Source organism: Zonotrichia leucophrys, chromosome 11 (genome assembly GCF_028769735.1).
Source record: "Zonotrichia leucophrys gambelii isolate GWCS_2022_RI chromosome 11, RI_Zleu_2.0, whole genome shotgun sequence".
NCBI classification, from domain to species: domain Eukaryota; kingdom Metazoa; phylum Chordata; class Aves; order Passeriformes; family Passerellidae; genus Zonotrichia; species Zonotrichia leucophrys.
In genome coordinates, this window is record NC_088181.1 from 1,282,861 (window position 1) to 1,305,535 (window position 22,675).

The window sequence follows — 22,675 nt, forward strand, 5'->3', positions numbered from 1 at the left end:
CTGCTGTAAATGGTAAATGGTGCAATTCAGAGCTGGCAGGTGACAATTATGTTGGGAGAAGTTCCTGTCTGTGCCACTCCAGCCTCAGGCCAGGAGCCCAGCTGCTGTTGGGGGGTCACTCCTCACAGAAATCCCACTGCACTGATGCTCTGCAGCCTCTGGTGTGGGGAGAGGAGATGTTCCTGTTCACCTGAGAGGGCTGTGGCTGCAGCTGGTGTTCTGCTCCAGCTGTATTTCACATGGCACTTGTCTTCCCAGCCCTGTAACCAGGCAACCCAGGAGGAGCAGGAGCTTTGTCCTCTCCAGGTTGGCTTTGCCAGGCCAAGGTGCAGGGCAAGGTGAGGGGCTGTGCCAAACCAGTCCTGAACACCGAGCCCTCCATGCCCCCTGCTCGTGCCTCACAATGGCAGCACGTTCAGAAAGTGCATCTTTAATGGAGGGTTTGTAATTGGTTTGGTTCTGCAGGTGTGTCTGGGATTTCAGTGTGGCAAACGGGTGCAGGGCAGTCCCAGCCTGGGCTGTGTCCGTGTGTTCCTTGCTCAGGACACACTGCAGCAGGCTGTGTGTGCCCTTGGGGGGATGCTGTGCATGAAGAGCAGCAGGGCTGTTGCTCTTTGGTGGGATTTGATCCCTTCTGGGCTGTTCCTTGCATGGGAAACAAGCTGTGTCTGCAGCTGCAGGATCCACTTTGGAGTTGGCCTCTTCTCCCAGGAAACAAGTGATGGGATGAGAGGAAGCAGCCTCAGGCTGTGCCAGGGGAGGTTCAGGTTGGACACCAGGAGGAATTTCTTCATGGCAGGGATTTTCAGGCATTGGAAGGGTCTGCCTGGGGAGATGGCAGAGTTCTCATGCCTGGAGGTGTCATCCAAGGAAGGCCTGGATGTGGCACTGAGTGCTCTGGGCTGGTTTCAGGCTGGGATTGGGCCCAGGTTGGACTCAGTGCTCTGGGAGCTCTTTTCCAGGCTGTGATTCTGTGTGATTCCTTGCAGCACCTCTGTTACTCTCAGGGAAGGTGGCAGGAGCCTGACACCTCATTCATTTTCCTCATTTGAGGCTGCTCTGCCATGCTGGTGTTGCCATGCAGGGGTTGGGAGGGGGTTTATCCTTGTTTTCCCCCCACCATGGAGAGACCCTCTGAGATGTCTGACCTCCCTTCTCCTCTCTCCTGCAGACGGTTGATGATGAGGCGATGGCAGCATAAATGAAGATCAAGTAAGGAAGGCAGAACGATGCCCAAGGGTGGGTGTTCTAAAACACCACAGTCAGAAGATTTCTCTCTCAGCAACGACATGGTGGAGAAACAAACGGGGAAAAAGGTAAAGTGTCTGGGCCACCTGCCCTCCTTTGGGTGCTGCTCTTTGAGCCTGGAGCTGTGAGACCATGGCATTGTTTGACATGGCAGGAGTTGCCCTGGGATCTTACCTGGGCATTTACACTGGTGTGCTGGTGCTCTGCCAGCTGATGGGGTTGGGTTTGTTCCCCTGTTACTGCAATCCTTCCCAGAAATTGCTGTGCTCAGCCGGGCCCGAGTCAGCTGAGCAGCAGGGGCTGCTTTGGAAGATTCTCTTTTGCAAGTTCTGTGTGTTTTTAGGGGTTTCTGCACTCAGCTGTGGAGAGCTGAGTGATGTGGTGATGGTGCAAGTGTGTGCTGGGTGAGGGAGGAGCTTCTCCTCCTCCGGGTGGAAATGCAGGTCCTTGTCAGCACGGCTGCCCTGGCTTTCCCAGCAGCACTGCTGGACCAGGCCTGGGAGCTGCTCTGCTGAAATTGCTGCTCTGAGAGTTGATCCAAGGTGTTGTCTGGTTTTTGGCGTGGCTTAGGTGAAACTGCTGAGATGAAATCTGAGTTTAAGGGTAAATACCTTCACACTTCTCCTCTTCATCCCATTTTGCTCCAGGCATGAGCCCAGTCTGTTCTCATTCAGCTTTTCCCCCCCTTCTCAGTATCAGTCATTTCCAGTCAATAGCTGTGCAGAAAACTGCAAATGTTACCTTGAAATAAACATGAAAACCTACATCTACTGAATTCTGTTAAGGAACAAATCCCATCCACTCCCCTTTCATCTCCCTGCTCCAGTTTCTCAGCATTCCCCTGGGAATTTCTGCCAGGCCCGGGAGCTGAGGCTGAGCATGGTGAGCCCCAGCTCCGTCACTTCCCCTGCAGTGATGGCAGTAACTCCTTGTATGACTGAGCTCGTGTTACTGACAAAATGAGAGAAATACAAAATAACCAGCAGGAAAATCCCGCCGGGGTTTGGTTATGGAGCACCTTGGTGGCATCTGCCCCATCCTCTGTGTGTCACTGCAGGTGCAGGAGTGCTGTGGGGCTCTAGGAGGGGCAGCTCTGGGCTCAGGGATGTTGGAGGGGGAGCAGCTGCCCGGCAGCATGGGGGGGATGCCAGCCTTTACCCTGGCAGAGCAGGGTATGTAAATACAGGGTAAGAGGCTTAATGCTGGCGCAGGTGCTCGGGGAGGAGAGGCTCAGTTGGAATATGAATCAGCTCCCATTTTATGCCGTGCACTCGGGCAGCTCAGAGCTGTGTGTTATTTACAGAGCAGGTCTGGCGAGCGGCGCGGGGCACGCCGGGAAGCGCAGTTATCTCCTGCTGCCTAAATAACTGGGACACAATTCCTGCTCCCTTCCCAGTGCCACCGAGGGGACAGGGCAGGGCTGCTGCTCCTTCACTTCTGGCTTTTTCACAGGCCTTGTCTTGCAGGGGCTGAGCTGAGCTCAGCCTGAGTGGCTTTTGCCCTGTTTCTGGTTAATTCTGAGGCTGAGCTCGAGCAGTGACTCAGGGGAAAAGCACTTCGACCTCCTCCCTGCAGACGCTGTTGTACCTGCCTGTCAGCAAGCGCTGCCTCGCATTTATCTTGCCTTTGTCAACACGTTCAAAGGCCCGAGCTGGGACTTGGCACAGCTGCCCTGGCAGGCTGAGAGGGAGGGCAGAGCCCGGGTCAGGCTCAGGGACCCGCCGTGGGCACGGGGAGAGCGTGGCAAAGTGATGCCAACCGAGCGTTCTCCTCTTAATGGCACCTTAGGATCAGTGGTTGGTTTAGCATTAAACAGGCTTTACCTGCCTGGGCTCTGCAGCTCTGGCAGATGGAGGGGGGTCCTGGTGCTGCACAGGGGTCAGGGGGGCTGGCCTTGAGCTGAAAAAGAGCAGGTTTAGATGGAATATTGGCAAGGAATTCTTCCCTGTGAGGGTGCTGAGGCCTTGGCGCAGGGTGCCCAGAGGAGCTGTGGCTGCCCCCCAATTGTCCAAGGCCAGGCTGGAGGGGGCTTGGAGCAACCTGGGCTAGTGGAAGGTGTCCCTGCCATGGCAGGGGGTGGAACCAGAGGAGTTCTGAGGTCCCTTCCCACCCAGACCATTCAGGATTCTGTGATCACCAGCTTTTGCACCTGAGTTCCATGCTCCATCATGTACCGGGCTCCCAGGGGAGCTGCCCTGCTCCAAGGGCTCCTGCTTGGAGGAGAGGCTGTGAGCTGCTGTGTGCAGCTGCAGAGCTCCTTAAAGGAGGGCACTGCTGGCTCTCTGCTCCCTGCCCCTCCACGGGAGGGCCTTGGGAACCAGTGGGATGCAGCCCTGAGAGGGAGGAGGATTCAAGAGCCTGTCTGAGGGGTTGGGTGCTCCGTTGGAAGAGGAGCTGTTTCTCCCAGGGTTACTGGAGCCCTTATAAGGCTGCACAAGCCTGCCCGGGGCGGGCACTGGCAGCCCCCGAGCTCCTCCTGCTCCCTTCAGCCTGGAGGCTTTTGTAAAAATCTGCATGCCATATATGAATAATTCTCCTTTCTGGTCTAGATCCACAGATCCCTGTAGCAGGAGGAGATTACTCATGGCTGAGGCAGAGCAGAGCACCACAGCAAGGGTTATATCAGTTGTCAGAAGCATTTCCTGGAGGGCCTGGCCTGGCTGCGTGGTTACACCGTGTGCTCAGCACAGCCTTTGCCTCTTTATGGGGAAATGCTCCCTCTTGCACAGTCAAAAGTGCATTTTTGCTGCAGTGAGCACCAAGCAGAGCAGCACTTACCCCGGTTTTTGCTTGTAGGAGCTGGCAGAGGTTAAAAAAAATGGAGATTTTTCTCCTTCCCCTTCTCCCCTTTTCAGGAAAGGGAACATGGTCCTTATTTTTTGATTCTTCATGAATCTCCATGACTCTGTTGTGCTGTCAGGGCCTTCCAGGCTGGATGAGTGAGTGCTGGGCTCCGTGTCCAGCACAGAGTCACCCACTGGGGTGTGAGCCCTGCAGGGGTGTCTGGGTGACTGAAGAGATGACATTTCAGTGAAGTTAATCAGCCCGTGCTCATCACTGGCTCACATTTCTTACAAACTTTGGTGCCTGAGGCTCACAGGAATGGGGCTTCAGCTCCAGTCACCTCCATGCTCCACTGCAATGTTTCATTGCAGCATTGATAACAACACAAATTCAAACTTTCTGGCATTTTGTGTGTGCTTGTGTTGTACTCTGGCTTTGGGAAGGCTTCGAGGGGCCCGGATTTAGGGAGTTGTTTGGTTTTCACCACATCCAGTTGCTTTCTGGGTAAAACTGAGTCCATTCCTTTCTGTGGTACGGGGTGGGAACCTTCTGCAGAGGCAGGACAGAGGCAGTGGTGCAGGGAAAGTCCCTCTGTGGCAGCATTTGCTTTGTGCAGCGAGGGCTGTTTGCCCACAGCAGGAGTCTGACGTGGGCATGGCCTGGGGCACCGGCCTTGGAGCCCTCCTGGGCCTCTCCTGCCAGGCTGCCCGGGCTGGTTTTGCTCATTGCTGCCTAATTTTTACTGACATCACAACCTGAAATGCTGGGAGCTCATTTTGGAGAACAAAGGGCTTTGGGGATTTCCATGGCTGGCAGTGCAAGTCTCTGCATAAGCACTGGGCTGCGAGTCAGGCTCTGTCTGAGCAGGGTGACGCGGCTGGAAATACAGATTTCTTTGCATGGCTTTGTAGATCATGCAATCATGGGCTGGTTTGGGTTGGAAAGGACCTTAGAGCTCATCTTTGAGGTTGCTCAGAGCCCCATCTCAATGGCTCTGTCTGGCAGAAATCTGCATCAGAAAACCCCACAGGATTGTTTTTGCTCTGAGGACTGGCCTCCGGCCAGGCTGCGTGTCACAAGTGCCCTGAGCAGATTGGTATCAGGGTCTGTGGTGCTGATGGGAGAAGCCCTTCCATCCCCACCCTGCAGCATCTCACCCTGGGTGGCTGCTGGGGCCGGTTCCTGGTGGGTCTGTGTTCCAACCACAGCAGCTGAGAGCAGCTTGTGGTGCTCCGTTTCACTTTTGCAAGAGGAGCTCAAGGTGGGTTGTTACTCATACAGTAACTCTCCTGCAAGTGTGATGTGGCAGGAGGGGATTTTTTCTGCACTCACGGCTGCTCCCTGCCCTTTGCCAAAGCAGCTTGTATTAACACCTGCAAAGGGGAGTTTGCTGCTGCTGCTGCTGAGCTCTCGACTCTTCCCCATCCCCAAACCCCTGTCCCTGCCTTGGAGAGCCCCAGCTCTCACACAGGGCTGTTCATACAGGTGTCTCTGCAGTGTTGAGGCCAGGCTGGATGGGGCTCTGAGCAGCCTGATCTAGTGGAAGGTGTCTCTGCCCATGGCAAAAAGGGTTGGGATGAGATAAGCTTTGAGGTCTCTTCCAAGCCAAACCATTCCAGGATTTTGTGATTCTAATTTGGATTGGTTCCATTTGTGAAACCTGATTCCAATGAGTCTGAGCTTACTTTAAACATGAGAAGGCCTAAAAATGAAACCAGGTTTTACTCGAGTAAAGGACGACGTTCTTCATTACAGAATTGGAAATAATTAGGGAAGTAAAGCTTAAAGTAAGAAAAGGAAAACTTTCAGGAATTGAACTCTCCAGCTGCCTTGATGTTCCACCCAGTGCTGCAGGCATCCCCAGCAGGTCTCTGCTTTCCAGGGGGAAGCAAAGTCTGGATCTTCCTTGCTCCAATTAGTGGGAAAGGTTATGGTGGTGCTGCTGTGGGAATGGATCTTCAAAGCGGCGCCGTGGCTGCCTGGTGCAGGATTGTGCTGAGCTGGCTGCAGCAGCAGCTCCAGCCTTGGGGTGCATGCACAGGGAGCTCTGCCCGAGCCTGCCCAGCACCAGGATTCACATGGGCACTGCCAGGGCCACGCTGGGCTCCCCTCTGCTCTCACAGGGCTTGTTCATGGCTCCTCTGCTCTGCCTCTCCTCCCACTGGGAGATTTTAGCAACGTGCCTTTAAACTAATAAAGGGGAGGGTTAGATGGGATATTGGGAAGGAATCCTGCCCTGTGAGGATGGTGAGGTCCTGGCGCAGGTGCCCAGAGCAGCTGTGGCTGCCCCTGGATCCCTGAAGTGTCCCAGGCCAGGTTGGACAGGGCTGGGAGCAGCCTGGGACAGTGGAAGGTGTCCCTGCCCAGAACAGGGCTTGGAACATGATGAACTTTGAGGTCCCTTCCAACCCAAACAATTCCATGATTCAGACTTTTGTAATGAGCTGTATTTTTACCTGTCCTGCCCTTTTTCTCACTCCTGAGTGAGTGCACGGAGATCCCAGGCAGCATTAATCCAGCAGAAAACCTACCTGTGTGTCTGAGAGCATCACTGAGATGCTTCTTGAACTCTGACAGCCTTGGTGCCCTGACTGCTTCACCCTGGAGGAACCTCAGAGACTCCTGTCTGAAGTGTTCAGAGATGCCTTTTATTCAGGTAGATGTAAGGAAAAGTTCAGACTGTGAATGGCCACTCTGGAAAAAAGTGCATTATTTATTTGGTGGCTTTTTTTTCAGGCAATATACACATTTTACTTTATTCCTTTGATAAAATATTTCATAGAATTGTAGAACTAGGACAGAGCAGGGTACCTGCTCACAACATGACATTCCTGGCAGCTGATGGAAGCCCTCTGCCCTCACTGCCACCTCAGAGCAGTAGAAGTGGCATCATTTTTTAGTTGGAACTATTTTTGTTCACCTCAGAAAGCATAAAAAGCAAAAGCTTTTCAATCGGGAGGGCTGGGAGGAAATGCTGGAGTGTTTATTTTGGCTGTGGGGCTCTGTCCCGTGGCTGCAGGGCCGTGCTCTCCAGCAGGGCCGGCCTCGCCGGGGCTCCGAGCGTGCCTTGGCTGCCTCCCACCACACAGCCCTGTCGGGCAGGTTTGTTTCTCTGGCTTTACCAAAAAAGGGATTCCCCAGCCCATTTCCTTCATCCCCTGGGGCAGCTCGGGGGCTGCTCTCTCCTCTGTGGGTGAGCTCTGGGCTGCAGACAGGCACGGAAAGGGGAAGGAGCGACGCACACGGTGACGGTGACACCACAGTCCTGTGACTGCTGCCACTGGGGCACCTGCCAGGGCCAGGCTGAGGGACTGTGCCTCTCTAAACAAGGGAATGCTCTAGGTTGGCTCCTCTGAGCTTCCAGCCATGCTCTGGCATGATTTTGTGTGCTGAGGTTCTTGTGTTTAATCTCACTCTGCCTCTCAAGCGCAGAGTCTGCGTTTTGCTGGGTTGTTGAAATCAGGTCTGTGACAAAGCTGCTTGTGCTGCCCTTGTTGTTCAGGCAGGGGCACAGTGGTCTGTCCAGAACTGCTCACTGTAAATAATTCTGTTCCTCACATACAAAAACACAGGGCATGACCTGGGGCTGTGCATTCCTGGCACACTGGGCTCGTGGAGTTTGAGCTGGGAACCAGCTCTCCCTGGTCAGGTGAAAAATCTCACCTGTCTCAGTTTCTGTAACTTTTGTTTGGGATGTTCATTCAAAATTCATTCATCTCTCCCTGCTGTTGAGCAGTTCACAGCATTTCTTCTTCGTATTATAATCCAAACCAGCCCAAACAAGCAGGCCTGATACAAAGCAGGAATGGGTCTTTCTTGTGGTGTGGTTGCATTTGGAAATCCTCAGATTCCCCCATCCCAGTCTGCCTTCCCTCCGTGCCCACAGCTGTGTGCATCCTCAGCTTCACACAAAGGGTTGGCTTCGTTTTTCACAGGAATTGGTTGGAATTTGGCACCACACAGCAGCCCTGATTGCCCTGGCTCTTCCTCTGGTGCTGGTGGAGCTTTGTGTCTTGGTGGAGGCTGCCTTGGCAAACCCACAGCAGAAAGGGAAGGGATGTTGCATGAGGCCTGTGCAGGATTGGGGGAATCAGGTGAGCACAGTGTGGAGAAGGCTCTTGTTGACCTGGGTCTCTTTTCTTTGCAGGATAAAGATAAAGTTTCTCTAACCAAGACTCCAAAGTTGGACCGGAGCGATGGCGGCAAAGAGGTGAAAGAGCGAGCGACCAAACGCAAGCTGCCTTTCACTGTCGGAACCAATGGAGATCAAAAGGACTCGGATACAGGTACAGCAAGGCCTCATCCCACCCTCAGACCCCGGCTGCTGGGGGGCACACAGGCTCCAGAGTGCAGCCAATCCACAGGGAAATGCTGCACCAAATTCCCTGTGGTTTTTAATTGAAGGGAGAGGCACGTGGACAAGGGGCTGGAGAGCTGCTCTGCTCCACATCTGTTCTTAGTGATGTTTGTAGGTGGACAAAGCCATGGCTGTGTCAGGAGATCCCCCATTCCTTCAGCTCTTGTCTGTTTTCCTTGTTTCTGATTACCCCAGTTCAGGAAGTGTGGCTGGGACAAGCCATGGAGCAGGGCCTGCTTGTGAGAACTTGGAAAACAAGGGACTAAAGCTGAGTAGTCTTCAAAGGAAAATCAGCAAGTAGAATCTGGTCAAGCAGGTCAGTCTTGTAGCAGAAGAGTGGCTGGTGCATGAGGCTCCTGGATGGGCTGTTGGATTTGTTAGCAGTTGGGAAGAGCTGTCACAAAGCTTTGAGCATGGAGAAAATGGTATTGTTTGGTTGTAAAGGGCTGAGCTGTGGATTTCTGGGCAGAGGTTTGTGTGGGTCCTTACTGTACATCCCTAAAGAATGTGCATTTGGAAATGGTTGTGATAAAGCTCAGTGGTTGTGTAAAGAGATAAAAGGGGTGAAAGTTGGGAACGTGCTGGCAAATGGCCCAAGGGCTGTGTTTGGTGGTGCTGTGTGTGGGGTGAGCCTGGCAGGGGGCCTGACGTGGGATGTGTCTCCTCTGCCTCAGGAGCCAGGAGGGCACATCTGGGAGGGCCAGGAGTGCCACTGCAGCTGTGAGGGCTGTTCCAGGGGCAGGACACGTGGTGGTGACATGTCCTGAGGGTGGCCCAGGGTCTCCATGGGTTTGTGTTCCTGAACTCCCTGTCTGGGGACAGAGTTTCCAAATGTTCATCAATTCTCTTCAATGTGTTGGCCATTGGCAAGGTTTTGTGTTGCTGTGGTGTCTCCTTGGGGTGTGACTGGGGCCAGGCAGAGCTGATGAAGCAGAGCTGGAGCTGCTCTTTGTCAAGGGTGTTTGTGCTGGGTTGAGAGTTGAAGCCCACACTCGCTGCGTGGCTGTCTGACCCTTGTGACAGCTGGAATGTCACGACAGGGATCTGCTTTTCCCAGGGCTCCAGGCTCTCTCCGGCTGCAGAGATGTTGGAAATGTTTGCACTGGCAGCAGCGAGAAGGAAACCAAATGCAGAGGAGAGCAGAGAGAGCTGCTGGGAGAGGCTGTGGCTGCTGGGTGGGAGCAGCAGCCCATGAGACCCCCCTGCCCAGGGCTCCCCTGGTACCCCTGTGCTTTTGCAGCTGTGTGACTCTTATCTCAGACACATCCTCTCCTTCCTCTGCAGAGCTCTTCCTCTTCCTCTCCACAGCTCATCCTTCCTGGGGAAGTGGGTGAGCTGAGGGGCAGCAGCAGCCCAGCTCCCAGAGGAGACCCAGAGGGGTTCATGGCACCCACTTAAAAACAAACTGGGCTCTCACAACCTCTGGGAAGGTGTATGGGAGGTGCAGGCAACCTGTTTGGTGGGGACTGGGGAGGAAGTGACTCAGCCACTGGGTTGGAGATCCCAGCAGCAATCAGTGTGCACAGTCAGGCTGGTGCTTAGCAGGAGCCTGTTTCTCATCCCTGTCATCGTTCAGCAGGAATCAGATGCTGGAGGTGGGAAAAGACTTAGTGGAGATAGGAGAAGACTTCCTGGCACCTTGCTCTGCTCTTGCACCACCCCATTGCAACTGTGGGGTGTTTCAAGCCTGTGTGGTCCTTGGCCTGGCTCGAGGTAGAGGCAGGTACAGACGTGTTTGTGGTGCTCAGAAGCTGCACATTGTGGGGTGGAGAGGTGCCCCCAGGTCTGTGCTGGTGCCATCAGTGACACCTGGCTGAGGACACAGGTGTGACACACAGGACAGGCTTTTGTCTGGAACAGAGGCTGCTGTGTTCCCCATGTTCCTGCAGCAGGGGGAGGCTGCTGCTGCTTGCTGTGCTCCTCAGCCCTCAGAGAAGTGGGATTGCACCATCGCTGACCCCGGCTGCTTTATGTAACGCGCTCCTGCTTCCCAGGCTGTGTCCACGGGCTGCTGTGTGTGCATGAGGGGGCGTGCCAGGATGTTCCACAGCCATGTGGAATTCAGCTGTAAGGACGTGGGAGCTAGCTGAGCTCTCTCCTTGCCTCTAGTGGGGTATTTTTCTCCTCTTCAAGTGTTTAAACAATAGCGTGGATCCTCATCCTGATGTGTTGCAGTGACTCATTTTCCTTAGCACAGTGTATGTTGCTTTTTTCCTGTATGGCTCTGGCTCAGCCTTGACGTAGGTGCTCCATAGCTGGGGTGAGGAACATCAGAGGTGGGTTTGTCTCCTGTGCAAGGGCAGCACAACCTGCCCAGGCCAGGTGTGGGGCAGCAGCTGCTGCTACAGGTTGTGGGGTAGGTGGGATATTGGGAAGGAATTCTCCCTCTGAGGGTGCTGAGGGCCTGGCACAAGTGCCCAGAGCAGCTGTGGCTGCCCCTGGATGTCCCCAAGGCCAGGCTGGACAGGGCTTGGAGCACCCTGGGATAGAGGAAGGTGTCCCCCCATGGCAGGGGTGGGACTGGATGAGCTTTAAGGTCCCCACCCAAACCATTCCAGGATTCTGTGGGCTCCTAGAAGTACTACTGGCCAGCACTGTGCTGAGCCCATGGTTTGGGTACAGTTGGTTCAGAGCTAAATCTTTTAAAAGAATCTTCCTCAAAATGGTTTCTAGAGCAACAATTCTGGCTCTCAGGTTCCTCAGAGTTAACTAAATGAACTGTCTTTAGGAAAAAAAAAATGGCATTGAGCCGTGAGCCTCCAGACTGTGCATGTTACAGCTCCAGCGCTGTGGGAGCAGCATCTCTGTGCCTCAGACTTCTCCTCCTTCCCTCTCCTTCCCTGGTGTGGCATCTCCCCGCATGCACGGGCGCTGCCCAGAGCCTACGTGCTGCCTGGCAGCCTGTGAACGAGCCCAGCCAGCTCTGCTCCCTCCCAGCAGCGTGCCAGGCTGCCTGCAGCTCCCCGTGCTGGGAGGGGGCTTCAGACCGGCAGCACCGGGTGGTTGTGGCACTCACAAACCCACAGAGCAGCAGCAGGGAGAGGGGAACGCTCCTGCTGGGCAGGACCTGGCAGCAGAGGTGGGCACGGGCGCTGGCGCAGCGGCGCTGAGCCGCGGCTGAGTCACGGCTGACTCAACGGCAGCAGTGCCGGCGCGGGGCCGGGCACTCCCCACCTGCCCCGGGCTCTGCTCCACAGAGCCACACCGACAGGTCCTGCTGCACGGGGGGACAGGGAACGCTGCTGCAGAGCAGCTGGGAGGGCACGGAGAGCACAATGCCCTGTGCCCGCTGCTCCTCAGGATGGGTTCCTTAGCTGGATGGCACGCTGTCACTTGAGTCCCTTGGCTCGAGGTGCAGCTGTGGTTTCCAGGCCTTTAGTCATCAGCAGGGAGAGTTGGGGCTCAGTACAAATCTCAAGAGCATGCTGAGATAATTTTGGTCTCTGACAGCTCTCCCTGGAGCTGGGAAGGGCTGAGTGAGGCTGGGTCAAAGCTGGTGGTCCCCAGCAGAGCTGGGAGCCCTGCTCTCTTTGGGGTCCCACTGCCTCCCTGGGTGCCCAGCTCCCTCCCTGTGTGTTCCAGTCCCTCCCTCTTTGTCCACTTCTCTCCCTGTGTGTCCATCTCCTCCCCTGAGTGCTCTTGGAGGAATAAGGGAGGGAGGAACCCCACCAGCTCTCCAAGCTGGTCTGTGCATCTCAACCTTCCTGGGCTCTGAGGGCTCTCCTGGTGCCCAGGGCTGATTCCAGGGGCTTGTGGCCGGCCAGGGAGGTGCTGTGGTGGACAAGGGCCAGCGTGAGTATGGTTGGCAGGAGCTGGCCTTGGAGCTTCAAACTCCTCTCTAATCCCCCGAGGTTGTTACGTGACGCTAATTAGTAGGTTAGAAAATGCTTGATGAATCAGCTGACCCAAACCATCCTCTCCCGGAGCCGGCTGCCGCTTGCCTAATGCTGGAGTGTTTGGAGTGACACGGCATGGGAACGGGCTCGTTAGTCCCAGCTCGGCCAGGCTGGCCAGGGGATCCGTGAGAAGCAAATTGCTGCCTTATTAAAAAGGGCATCTGCAGCCCACAGTGGTGTTTGTGCCGCTCCCCGGGCCTGGCTGGCTCCGGTGTGTGCAGCTGGGGCTCGCAGGGGCTGCGCTGCAGCGGGGCTTTCTTTGCCTGTGTCATTTCAGTCCTTTTACTAAAATAGTAAGAAACTGTTCTCACCTAGCAACCAGGGAGAGAGTGAATGTCAGAGCTTCTCCCTTCCTCGCTGGGCTCCATAATGCCGGTACAGTGTGCAGAGCCTGGCACACAGCAGCCTTCAGATCACCCTGAGAAACTCCCCGTGTGCAGCAGCCATCTGGGAAGGGCTGCGCAGAAAACCAGGTCGTTTTATGATGGGAGCTGCCATAAATCTCCCTCCTCCCCCCTCATCACCTCCTTAACATGCAGAGGGAGAGGTTGCAGTGTGCTGTGTCTCTGTGAACCAAAAATCTATCAATGATGGCTTTTTCCTTAATACAAGAGCTTTTATCAGCGCTGTCTGCAGAGTGTCCTGGCCCCAGCTCCGGGAGGGGAGGGCTGGCCAGAGCCTTCCTCCCCCGTCCTCCCTCCTCCAGCTCTTTCTATTTCGTGGGAAATGAACGGTCTGGACTTGAAAATTGATCTTGCTCTGAATAACTCACTTTTAACATGGAGATGGTTGTTTGTGATGAAGCCTCTGGGTTGCTCTCGCAGCACGTTGGGAGGCAGTGGCCATTCTGTGAAGGAGCTGCTTTTACACATCAGGGCACAGCTGTGGGGTCTGGCCCACAAGGGTAGGGAGAGCACCTGGATTTGGACCACAGGCTGTCACACAGCATTACACCCCTCTAGTCAAATTGTATTTTAAAATACTGCAGCCAGTGGGGTTGGGCCCTGCAGATCCTCATCCCCAGGGAGCCCAGCTGAGCCCTGGGGATGGTGGGCTCAGCTGCACACTGACATGGTTATAAAGGGGCTTGTTCCTCCTGCTGGCACCTTTTCTCTGCTCCTGACTCACAGCCAAGGTCTCCACCATCCTTTCCAGCAGTGTGGGATGAAGCTCTGGCTCTGGTTCTCCATTCTTCAGGTGGGAACGAGCTCCCCACTCTATGGGTGCAGCTCAGGGTGCCTTCTGTCAAGGCAGACCTTGCTTTTCCTCTTGTTTTCCTTTGTGGCACTAGGTTGATAAACCAGATCAGCTCCTGGCTGTGCCCCTGGTGCGTTGTGTGCAGTGTGCCCATGATCTCCTGGTGCCAGAGTGTCCCCCCAGCCCCAGCCGTGTTCTCTGCGTTCCAGGGCTCTCCTGCTCACCCTCCTCCCTGAGCTCTTCACCACTGAGTGCTCTGGCCTGTCCTGCTGCCCTCTTGTTTGTCCACCTGTGCCATGGTGCTGCTTCTGCCACCTCCAGCCTTCCCTCAGCCTGCTTGTCCTTCAGTTCTGGAGCGCCCCAGAGCCTTGGCACTGGTGGGACTGTGCTGCTGTGAGCCTTTCCCTCCTGAGCCAGGGGCCCCCATTGCAGGTGCCCTGTGAGCCTGGGAGTGCATCCTCAGGGCTGGCCCTGCTCCGAGCCAGCGTGCTCCAGAAGGTTTCCTGCCCTGCAAGTTGTGCAGCAGGAATGAGTCACAGTTACGCAGGCCGGCTGGGCTGGGGGGGAGCAGCCCGCCTGCTCTCCCGGGGGTGCAGTGCAGTCTCTGTTGCTGTCTGAGCCGCTCTAATTTATTCCTATTGATCTCTGGTGGTGCTGGCTGGGCTCAGCAGCGCCTGCCGAGCCCCTCTCGCCGCTGGGGCAGCACTCGGCGTGGCCGAGACGCTCGGCACGAGCTGCTGCTGCTGCTTTGGAGCTGGTATTTTTCCTCAGGGTTCCACCTCCCGTGCGTGTGTTGTCATGCCGAGCAGCAGGAGCAGATGCTTTCTGCATTACAGGGTGTGCTGCGTGCGTGGGGAGCCAGGGGCCGCATGGCTCTGGTGTCCCCACGACCTGCCAGAGTCACACCGTGTGTGGAGAAACCTCTGAGAGGTTTTCCATCACCGCCCTGCTCTCCTCCTGCCCCTCTCTGTTGCAGCTGGGGCTGGGTTCAGCCTGTGTCTGCACACAGAGCCAGCCCAGCAGCTCTGAATCCCTCTCAATCAGCCCTGGCATCCCTATGGAGCTGCTGAGGCGCTTCCAGCAGCCCTGGGCTTGTGCTCCCTATTGCAGCACTGCCCGGAGTCTCGTGTGGGCACCAGAACCACCCTCTGGGTGATGCTCAACCCCTTTGTCCTGGGAGCCTGCTCCTGCTCAGCCCTGGCAGCCTCTGGGGCTCGGTGTGGTGGAGGGCAGGAGCAGCTCCCAGCTCAGCTCCTGCTTTCCCCTTTAAGCCGCGCACGCGGTTCCTGCTGGCGTCAGCGCGAGGGAAGAGCCGAGCAGGATCCCCGAATTAAACCAGGGCTGCTGCTCGGCAGCTTTGCAGAAGGGCTGAAGCAAGCAGCAAACAAGCTGCTTTAAAAATAGCTGCATGGAGGTGTGGCTCATCCTGGGCTCACAGAGCATCCGTGGGCTGCCGTGGTCCTCTCCCACTGGGATCCGTGTGCACGGTCCAGCTGCCGGCACTGAGGGCTGCCCGCCTGCACACCCCCTGTGTCACTGGGTTTGTGCTTGCTGAAGGGGTTTCAGTGTCAAATAAGCTTTTTTCTGTCAGCCAAGGTGCGTAACACTGGGAGAGTTTCTCTCCAGTCTCTCTGTGTTGCTGCAAGATGTTCCAGAGGTGCAGTTATTTGGAGGCACAGGAGCAGCCTGCAGGAGCCAGCAGGCTGAGATCTCTGTGCAGGGACACCTTTAAATCTGCTGCAAATCTGATTCTGAGGAAAATCCTCTGGGCTGGAATAACACACGTGCAGCTCTGTGAGCCTGGGACCAGCCAGCCCAGTGCCAGGCAGGGCTCTCACCCTGCTGAGGCTCAGCATGGGAAGTGGATGATGGGAGCAGCTCTGTCTCCATCCTCTGCTTACATTTCAGGTTAAGGATCTTGCTTTTGTGGTCCCTCCACATTGCCTGAGGATTGTGCCAGGCAGGGAGCCGGGGGCTGCCACGCTGCCCATGCCATGGAGCCATAGAATCACAGACTCATGGCATGGTTTGGGTTGGAAGGGAGCTTAAAGCTCATCTCCACGCCCTGCCGTGGGCAGGTACAGCCTCCACTGGACCTTCAGGGTAGGGTGTCACACCAGGTTGCTCCAGGTCCCATCCAGCTGGCCCTGAGCCCTTCCCAGCAGGAAGCACAAGCCCGAGTCCTCGGCTGCCTCCCCATCGCGAGCGAGAGCGCGGCAGCCGCTTTCCAATTTATTTTTATCTTGTTGATCACATGCTTTGTAATGTTAAATGTTCTGTGGAGGAGGAAATTTCTGCAACTGCAGAATGAATAGGAGTTTAGGGGGGTTTCGGTTGAACTTGATAATCAATTTTTGCAAATCCCAGGCTCGTGCTGACAACCTGCAGCAGCCCGGGGATATTAATGAAAATGTTCCCATTCTAATTGTGGCTCCGTACGTGCAGAGCAGCCCTGGGCACCGTGTGCTCCAGGGGCTCTGCTTGGTGGCACCGGCCAAGATGTGACCCCTCAAGCTCTTCATGCCTGGCTTTGGGGCATGGCTGGATGTGACCAGGGCTGGGGGAAGCCAGGCCTGGCTGAGCAGGGTTTAAGCAGCTTGGAGAGGTGCTGCACACATGGGCCAGGTGTCCGTGTGTCCCCTGGCAGGACACACAGCACAGCGCCGTGGCTCCTGGAGCCACCCTGGCAAAGTTATCTTCCCGTAAGCACGCTGGATTTAATTTTATTTTAAGCCATTAAAAAACTGTCCTAGGATCTGATTTCATCTTCCAGCTCTGTTACAGCTGCCAGGATGACCAAAATGTGGTTTCAGAGTAGACTGGGATTCGCCTTCAATGCAGACATGTTTCCAGGGCTTGCATTTCATAGAATTATGGAATGGTTTGGGTTGGGAAGGACCTTAAGACTGATCTCATCCCACCCCTACCATGGGCAGGGACACCTTCTGCAGGCTCCAAGCCCTGACCAACCTGGCCTTGGACACTGCCAGGGATGAGGCAGCTGCAGCTGCTCTGGGCAATGTGAAGGTGCCTCAGTACTTTCACCTTAATAAAAACCAGCAGTGCTGGTTTTTGGAGCACCCTGGGCTAGTGGAAGGTGTCCCTGCCCATGGGAGTGGGACTGGATGGGTTTCAAGGTTCCTTCCCACCCAACCATTCCATGGCTGTGTGACTGTGGTTTGGGGGTGCTTGCTCTTGTTCTCTCAGCTGAATGATTTAGGAGAGCAAGTATCAGGCTGGATTTGGGATGACAAACCAGGCACTTCTGGGCTTTCTTCCTCCCCTCCCCTCCCCTCATGTTTGTTTGGGATTTTTTTAGAGGGTTGAAGAAGCAGGTGGGTGCTCTGGGCCAGGTGGGAGCAGCCACTTTAGGAGGAGAGGACCAACCTGGTGCTGCCCACAGCTGTTTGGCTGCAGCCTCCTTGCTATGATGATGATGATGATGATGATGAGATGGGTGTGATGGCCACACTTCTGAGCTGCCAGTCGTGTATCTCTCAGCTCTCCTTGCTGATGCTGTTCAGTGCCTCCAGCTGGGTGATGGTGTCAGTTTGAGTAGGCTCCTGCAGGCACCCTGGCATGGGATGGAGGCTCCTCAGCAGGATGGGAGGTGCAGCACTGGCTGTGGCCTCTCAAAGGGTCTGTTTCCTCTTTCCTCTGCTGCTCTTTGGTGGTGGAGGAGAATGGGAGGCTCTTGGAGGAGCAGGAGTGGGGCCTGGCCTGGCTGCACCCTCAGCACTGTGAGCCTGCTCCAGGTGCCAGTGCTCCCACTGCAGGGATCCATCAGGGATCATCCACAGGGATCCCTCCCTCAGCACAGGGGTCCATCACCATGGGGATCCCTCCCTCAGCACAGGGATCCCTCCCTCGGCACAGGGATCCATCCCTCAGCACAGGGATCCATCACCACAAGGATCCATCCCTCAGCGTAGGGGTCCATCGCCACAGAGATCCATCACCCACAGGAATCCATCCATCACCACAGGGATCTATCCCTCAGCACAGGGATCCCTCCCTCAGCACAGGGCTCCATCACCACAGAGATCCATCACCCACAGGGATCTATCCCTCAGCACACAGATCCATCATTCAGCACAGGGATCCCTCCCTCAGCACATGGATCCGTCACCACAGGGATCCATCACCCACAGGGATCTATCCCTCAGCACAGGGATCCCTCCCTCAGCACATGGATCCGTCACCACAGGGATCCATCTCTCAGCACAAGCTTTGTGGATCTGTCAGTCCCACACTCAGACAGGAGCGTGTCTTTGGGCTCCAGTGGCACTGATGGCTTGTCCCCGTGTCCTTGTCCCACAGAGAAGCAGGGACCCGAGCGGAAGAGGATCAAAAAGGAGCCCGCCACCAGGAAGCCGGGCCTGCTCTTCGGCATGGGCCTGTCGGGGATCCGGGCCGGGTACCCGCTCTCCGAGCGCCAGCAGGTCGCTCTCCTCATGCAGATGACAGCAGAAGAGTCTGCAAACAGCCCAGGTGAGCTGGGGGGTTGTTCTGAAGGGTGGGCAGGCAGCTGAAGGGAGCTGCAGCCAGGGACTCCCAAATGTCCGGAATTGCCAATCCCCAGGGTCTCCAGAGGTTCAGGACTGAGCTGCCACCCCTGGTTTGCTGCTCTCTGGGGTCTCACTCCTCCCACAGGGCTCTGCAGCTGTGGTGTCACTGGGATCTGCTCGTGCCTCTGGCTGCCATTCCTTTTTCCAGGCTCCCTCGGGCCCAATCCAGGCACCCCCAGCCTGCCCTGGCTGCTCAGCTGGAGCTTTGCTTCCATGGGAGCCTCCTCCACCTCAGCTCTGTGTTTCCCACTGGCCTCTGAGGCTATATCAGTAGAGGAGGATTGTGAACGAAGACAAAATATCATCCTCTGTAGGTTTTTAATGTTTCTTCTCTCAGAAGGGGATAAGATGTGTAACCACCAGAGCTGTAACTTGAGGTGTGGAGCAGCTGGAATGTGTTTACCACAGATTTTGTGTTCTAGTAATTTTTATCTGTTGCAAACATGTCCCCCCCATTTTTGGAGTCTCTGTGCTATCCATGTGCTCACATCCACATCCTACACACAACACTGCAGCTTTTAGCCAAAAAAACACCAATCTCACTGCTTGTGTTGCTGTTATTTGGGAAAACAAAAAGGGAAAAAGCTGCAGAGCATTCCAGTGTTCTCCCAGGAAATGCAGTCTCCTCCCAAGGCCATCAGGCCTCACATGTGCTTGGTAAAAGGCCACTTCCCTCGGGAGCTGAGGTTTGAGGGTAAGGAGCTGCATTGTGTGCTCCCAGATCACGGGATTGCCCACAGTGTTTGCCAGGACTGCAGCTCTCCAGTGGGTCTGGCAGCCCGAGATTCCCATCTCTGTGGGACACACAGGCTGCTCTGTTCACATCCTCTCCAGAGCCTGGGTTGCCTCTTGCTGCCTTGTGGTGAATATTTCGGGAAGAGCCAAACGTGATGCACGAGCTCCCTCTAAGGGCTTGGGAACTCCATAGAACAGCAGTCCCTGACGCTGTTTCTCTCCTCCCTGCAGTTGACACAACACCAAAGCATCCCTCTCAGTCTACAGTTTGTCAGAAGGGAACTCCCAACTCTGCCTCCAAAACCAAAGATAAAGTAAATAAGAGAAACGAGCGAGGAGAGACTCGGCTGCACCGCGCTGCCATCCGCGGGGACGCCCGGCGCATCAAGGAGCTCATCATCGAGGGTGCAGATGTCAATGTGAAGGACTTTGCAGGTAACTGCCCAGGAGTCCCAGCTTTCTTCCCACCTGCCCAGGAGTCCCAGCTTTCTTCCCACCTGGTTGCATGTTCCACCTCCAAGAATGGCTCCCACCAGAAAAAGTAGTTTGTTTCTGACATGGGGTTGTGCCTTGGAAAGAGGGAATTTGCCAAAAATTGTGATTTTGCTCTTTGAAAAGGAAAAAGTCTTTTTGTCCCTTAAAAAACAAAACAAACAACAACAAAAAGCCACATTAAAAATCCCCCAAAGCATCAGTGTTCTTGTTGGAGCTTGGGAGCAGAACTCCCAGGCTGTGCAGTCTGTTTGAGGTGGTGAAGCTGGGCTGGGCAGGATCCACAGAATCCCTGGAGCTGTTGTGGCTCACACACCAAAACTGTCCAGGCCACTCTGGACTGTTTCCTTCTGCTCTTCCATGGGGGTGCCATGTTGGAGGTCTGGAGGGTGATTTGCAAAGGGAGGTGGGCTGGTTTAGCTCTATTTTTACTTAAAATAGAAGGAATTACATGCACAGAAATACTGCTGAGAGTGGGTTTGTGAAGTCAGCTCTCTGGAGTTGGGGAGCTGATGCCTGTGAATTTTTGGGAGTTGTTTTTAAGGACTGAATGTGGGGGTGCTGCTGATGGGGAGGGAATGTGAAGGGCAAGGTTAGGCTCCCACCAGACACCCAAGCTGGAGGAGTTATTAACCATCCTGACCCTCAGCTGAGGAGTTATTACCACCTCCTTCTCCTCCTCCTCCTCCTCCTCAGCAGTTCTGCCAGGCTCCTGCTCAGGGTGGTGGGATGAGATGGGAGCAGCCCTGAGTCCTGCAGGGAAAGGCAGCCACGGGATGCTGGTGAAGGGGTGATGAAGGTGCCATTCGGTGGGGCTGGATCAGCCTTTCTCCAGCACATCCCAGAGCTTGACTTTGCTCTTTGCTGTTCTCTTCGCATGATTTTGGGGCTATAAATAGACATGGCTGTTCCTCCACCCGTATGATTAATCCCAGTGCCAGACTGAAGTATCAGTTGTGATTAATTCCGGGCACAGGTGCCCCCTCCAAAGGCTCCCAGTGAAGGTAACGGAACGCGCTCCCACGGCGCTATCAGCAAAACACCGGAGCAGCCGCGCTGCCAAACTTCAAAACAGCCTCTGCTTAAAAATAGGCTGTGGAACATGATAAAATAGTTTGTTCTGTGCTCTTCAGAGATTTGTTTAAGAGCTGGAGCTGCCATTACTGTGGAGAGGCTGCTGTTTGGTTTCCCCCCCCAGCCCAGGCAGGTGTTTCTGTGTTTGGAGAGCACACAGAAAATCTGTGTGGGGGCTGTCTCCAGCCCTATCTGCAGTTCTGAGCTCAGGCCTGGTCTGGGCACCAGGGTTTCTCTTACAGAGGGCTTGGAACCTAAAGCCAAACCTAAAGGAGCTTCAGAGAAGGCTGGAGAGGGACATTTCACAGGACCATGGAGTGGCAGAACAAGAGGGAATGGCCTTAAGCTGACATAGGCAGAGTTAGATGGAATATTAGGAAGAAATTGTTCCCTGTGAGGGTGGTAAGGCCCTGGCACAGGTTGCTCAGAGAAGCTGTGGCTGCCCCATTGCTGGAAGCATTGAAGGCCAGATTGGAGGGGACCTGGGATAGTGGAAGGAGTCTCTGCCCATGGCTGGGGGTGGGAATGGATTAGCTCTGAGATCCCTTCAGACCCAAACCATTTCATGATGGTATAAAGGAGAATGCATTTATGACCTGCCTTTCACATTGACATCAGCAATTCTCCTTATTTCCCATATAAAACTTTCCATTTCCAGGGGCTGTGTCAGGTCTTGCAGATGCTCTGACTGTAGCACATGCCGTGACCAGAGGGAGAAGGGGGATTGATGCTGTGACTGCGTGGCAGGAGTAGCAGGGCAGAGCTGCAGGTTCCTTCCTGCTGCACCACAGGGATCTGGGCAGACACTTGGCCATCAGAGCAGCACAGCCCTGCCCAGGCTGACCCTGCAGGCTTTCCCTGTGTCTCAGTGTCACTGTGAGGGTGGTGCCATGTGCTGAGTGTCCCTGTCCTTGCAGGCTGGACGGCGCTGCACGAGGCCTGCAACCGGGGCTACTACGACGTGGCCAAGCAGCTGCTGGCGGCCGGCGCCGAGGTCAACACCAAGGGGCTGGACGATGACACCCCCCTGCACGACGCGGCCAACAACGGCCACTTCAAGGTCAGGCTGCTGCCATGCCCTGCCCTGCTTTAAACCACTCGCCTGGAAACGTGTGAAAACACAGAGATTTGGGTGGTTTTGTCTCGTTTCCCATGGAGGGGGCAGGAGGTTGTGTTCAAGGCCAGGCTGCACGAGGCTTGGAGCAGCCTGGGTTAGTGGAAGGGTCCCTGCCCATGGCAAGGGATGGGCTTGAAGGTCCCTTCCAATCTAAATTATTCTCTGATTGTGTGATTTTCACTGTTTCAGAGCTGTTGAGTGTTTATCCTTAGTTCATTCTTCTGGAATTGGGACAGGAGCATGATTTTGTGCCTTGTTCTTCCCCATCCTTTCCTGCCCAGGTTGGTTCTGAGAATCACAGAATCATTAAGGTTGGAAAAGGCCTCCCCAGTCATCAAGCCCAACCATTAACCTGCTGCTGCCAGTGCCCCACTAAACCCTGTCCCTAAATGTTTTTCAACACTTCCAGGGATGGTGATTCCACCACTTCGCTGGGAATGTTGCTGGGACTTCTCTCTTATGTTAGTACCACAAGGCATGTCGTGAAGACACCAATTTTTTAGTTATGTGTGAAAATCATGCAAAAAAACCCTGGAATCAAAACATGGTGAGCATCCTCAAGCCTCAATTTCTCTTTTCAGGTGGTGAAATTGTTGTTGCATTATGGAGGGAATCCTCATCAAAGCAACAGGAAGGGCGAGACGCCTTTGAAAGTAGCGAATTCTCCCACCATGGTGAACCTGCTCCTGGGGAAGACCACGTACCCCTCCAGTGAGGAGAGCTCCACAGGTGAGACTGGCCTTTCTGTGGCCATGGCAGTGACAGCTGTGGCCTGCAGCTGACACAGAGACCTTAGGAGGACAGGGAAGTCAGATGCTGCCATGGTCAGGAGCCCACCTGTGGCTGTAACCCAAATTCAGACAGCATAACCACCAGCTTTAGCTTGGGGGGCTGTTTGCCCTGGAAGCCAGCACTGAGATTGCTTCCCTGGTGCAGTTGGGATGTAGGGTTGAAAGCCAGTTGCAGGTAAATGGATGTCTTACCTTCGGAAGGTGGGTAATTCCAGTGGAGAGGAGGGGGTTTGAGTGCCAGCACTCTGTTCCTGTTGTTCAGCTGTCCCAGCACTGGTGTTTCAGTTTCTGCTTCCTGGCTGTCCCTGCTACAGCCTCTTCCACCACTGCCACCACTGTGGGACACTGCAGGTTTTAATTAGTGCAAATTAGAGGTTTCAGTCTTTTGGGAAGCTTTCACCTACACTGTGTGCAGT

At 55.1% G+C, this 22,675-nt stretch overlaps 1 protein-coding gene across 1 annotated transcript in view; it reads left to right on the forward strand.

Moving 5' to 3' along the window:
* The window catches only part of ANKRD11 (ankyrin repeat domain containing 11), a 130,101-nt gene that overhangs the window by 96,702 nt on the left and 10,724 nt on the right, over positions 1-22,675 (forward strand). Inside the window, exons 3-8 of the mRNA XM_064722740.1 lie at positions 1,172-1,316; positions 8,180-8,318; positions 17,803-17,973; positions 19,017-19,220; positions 21,269-21,411; positions 22,050-22,197. Of these exons, the coding sequence (XP_064578810.1) occupies positions 1,230-1,316; positions 8,180-8,318; positions 17,803-17,973; positions 19,017-19,220; positions 21,269-21,411; positions 22,050-22,197 (892 nt within the window). The 5' untranslated portion in view covers positions 1,172-1,229. The remainder of the gene's footprint in view (positions 1-1,171; positions 1,317-8,179; positions 8,319-17,802; positions 17,974-19,016; positions 19,221-21,268; positions 21,412-22,049; positions 22,198-22,675) is intronic.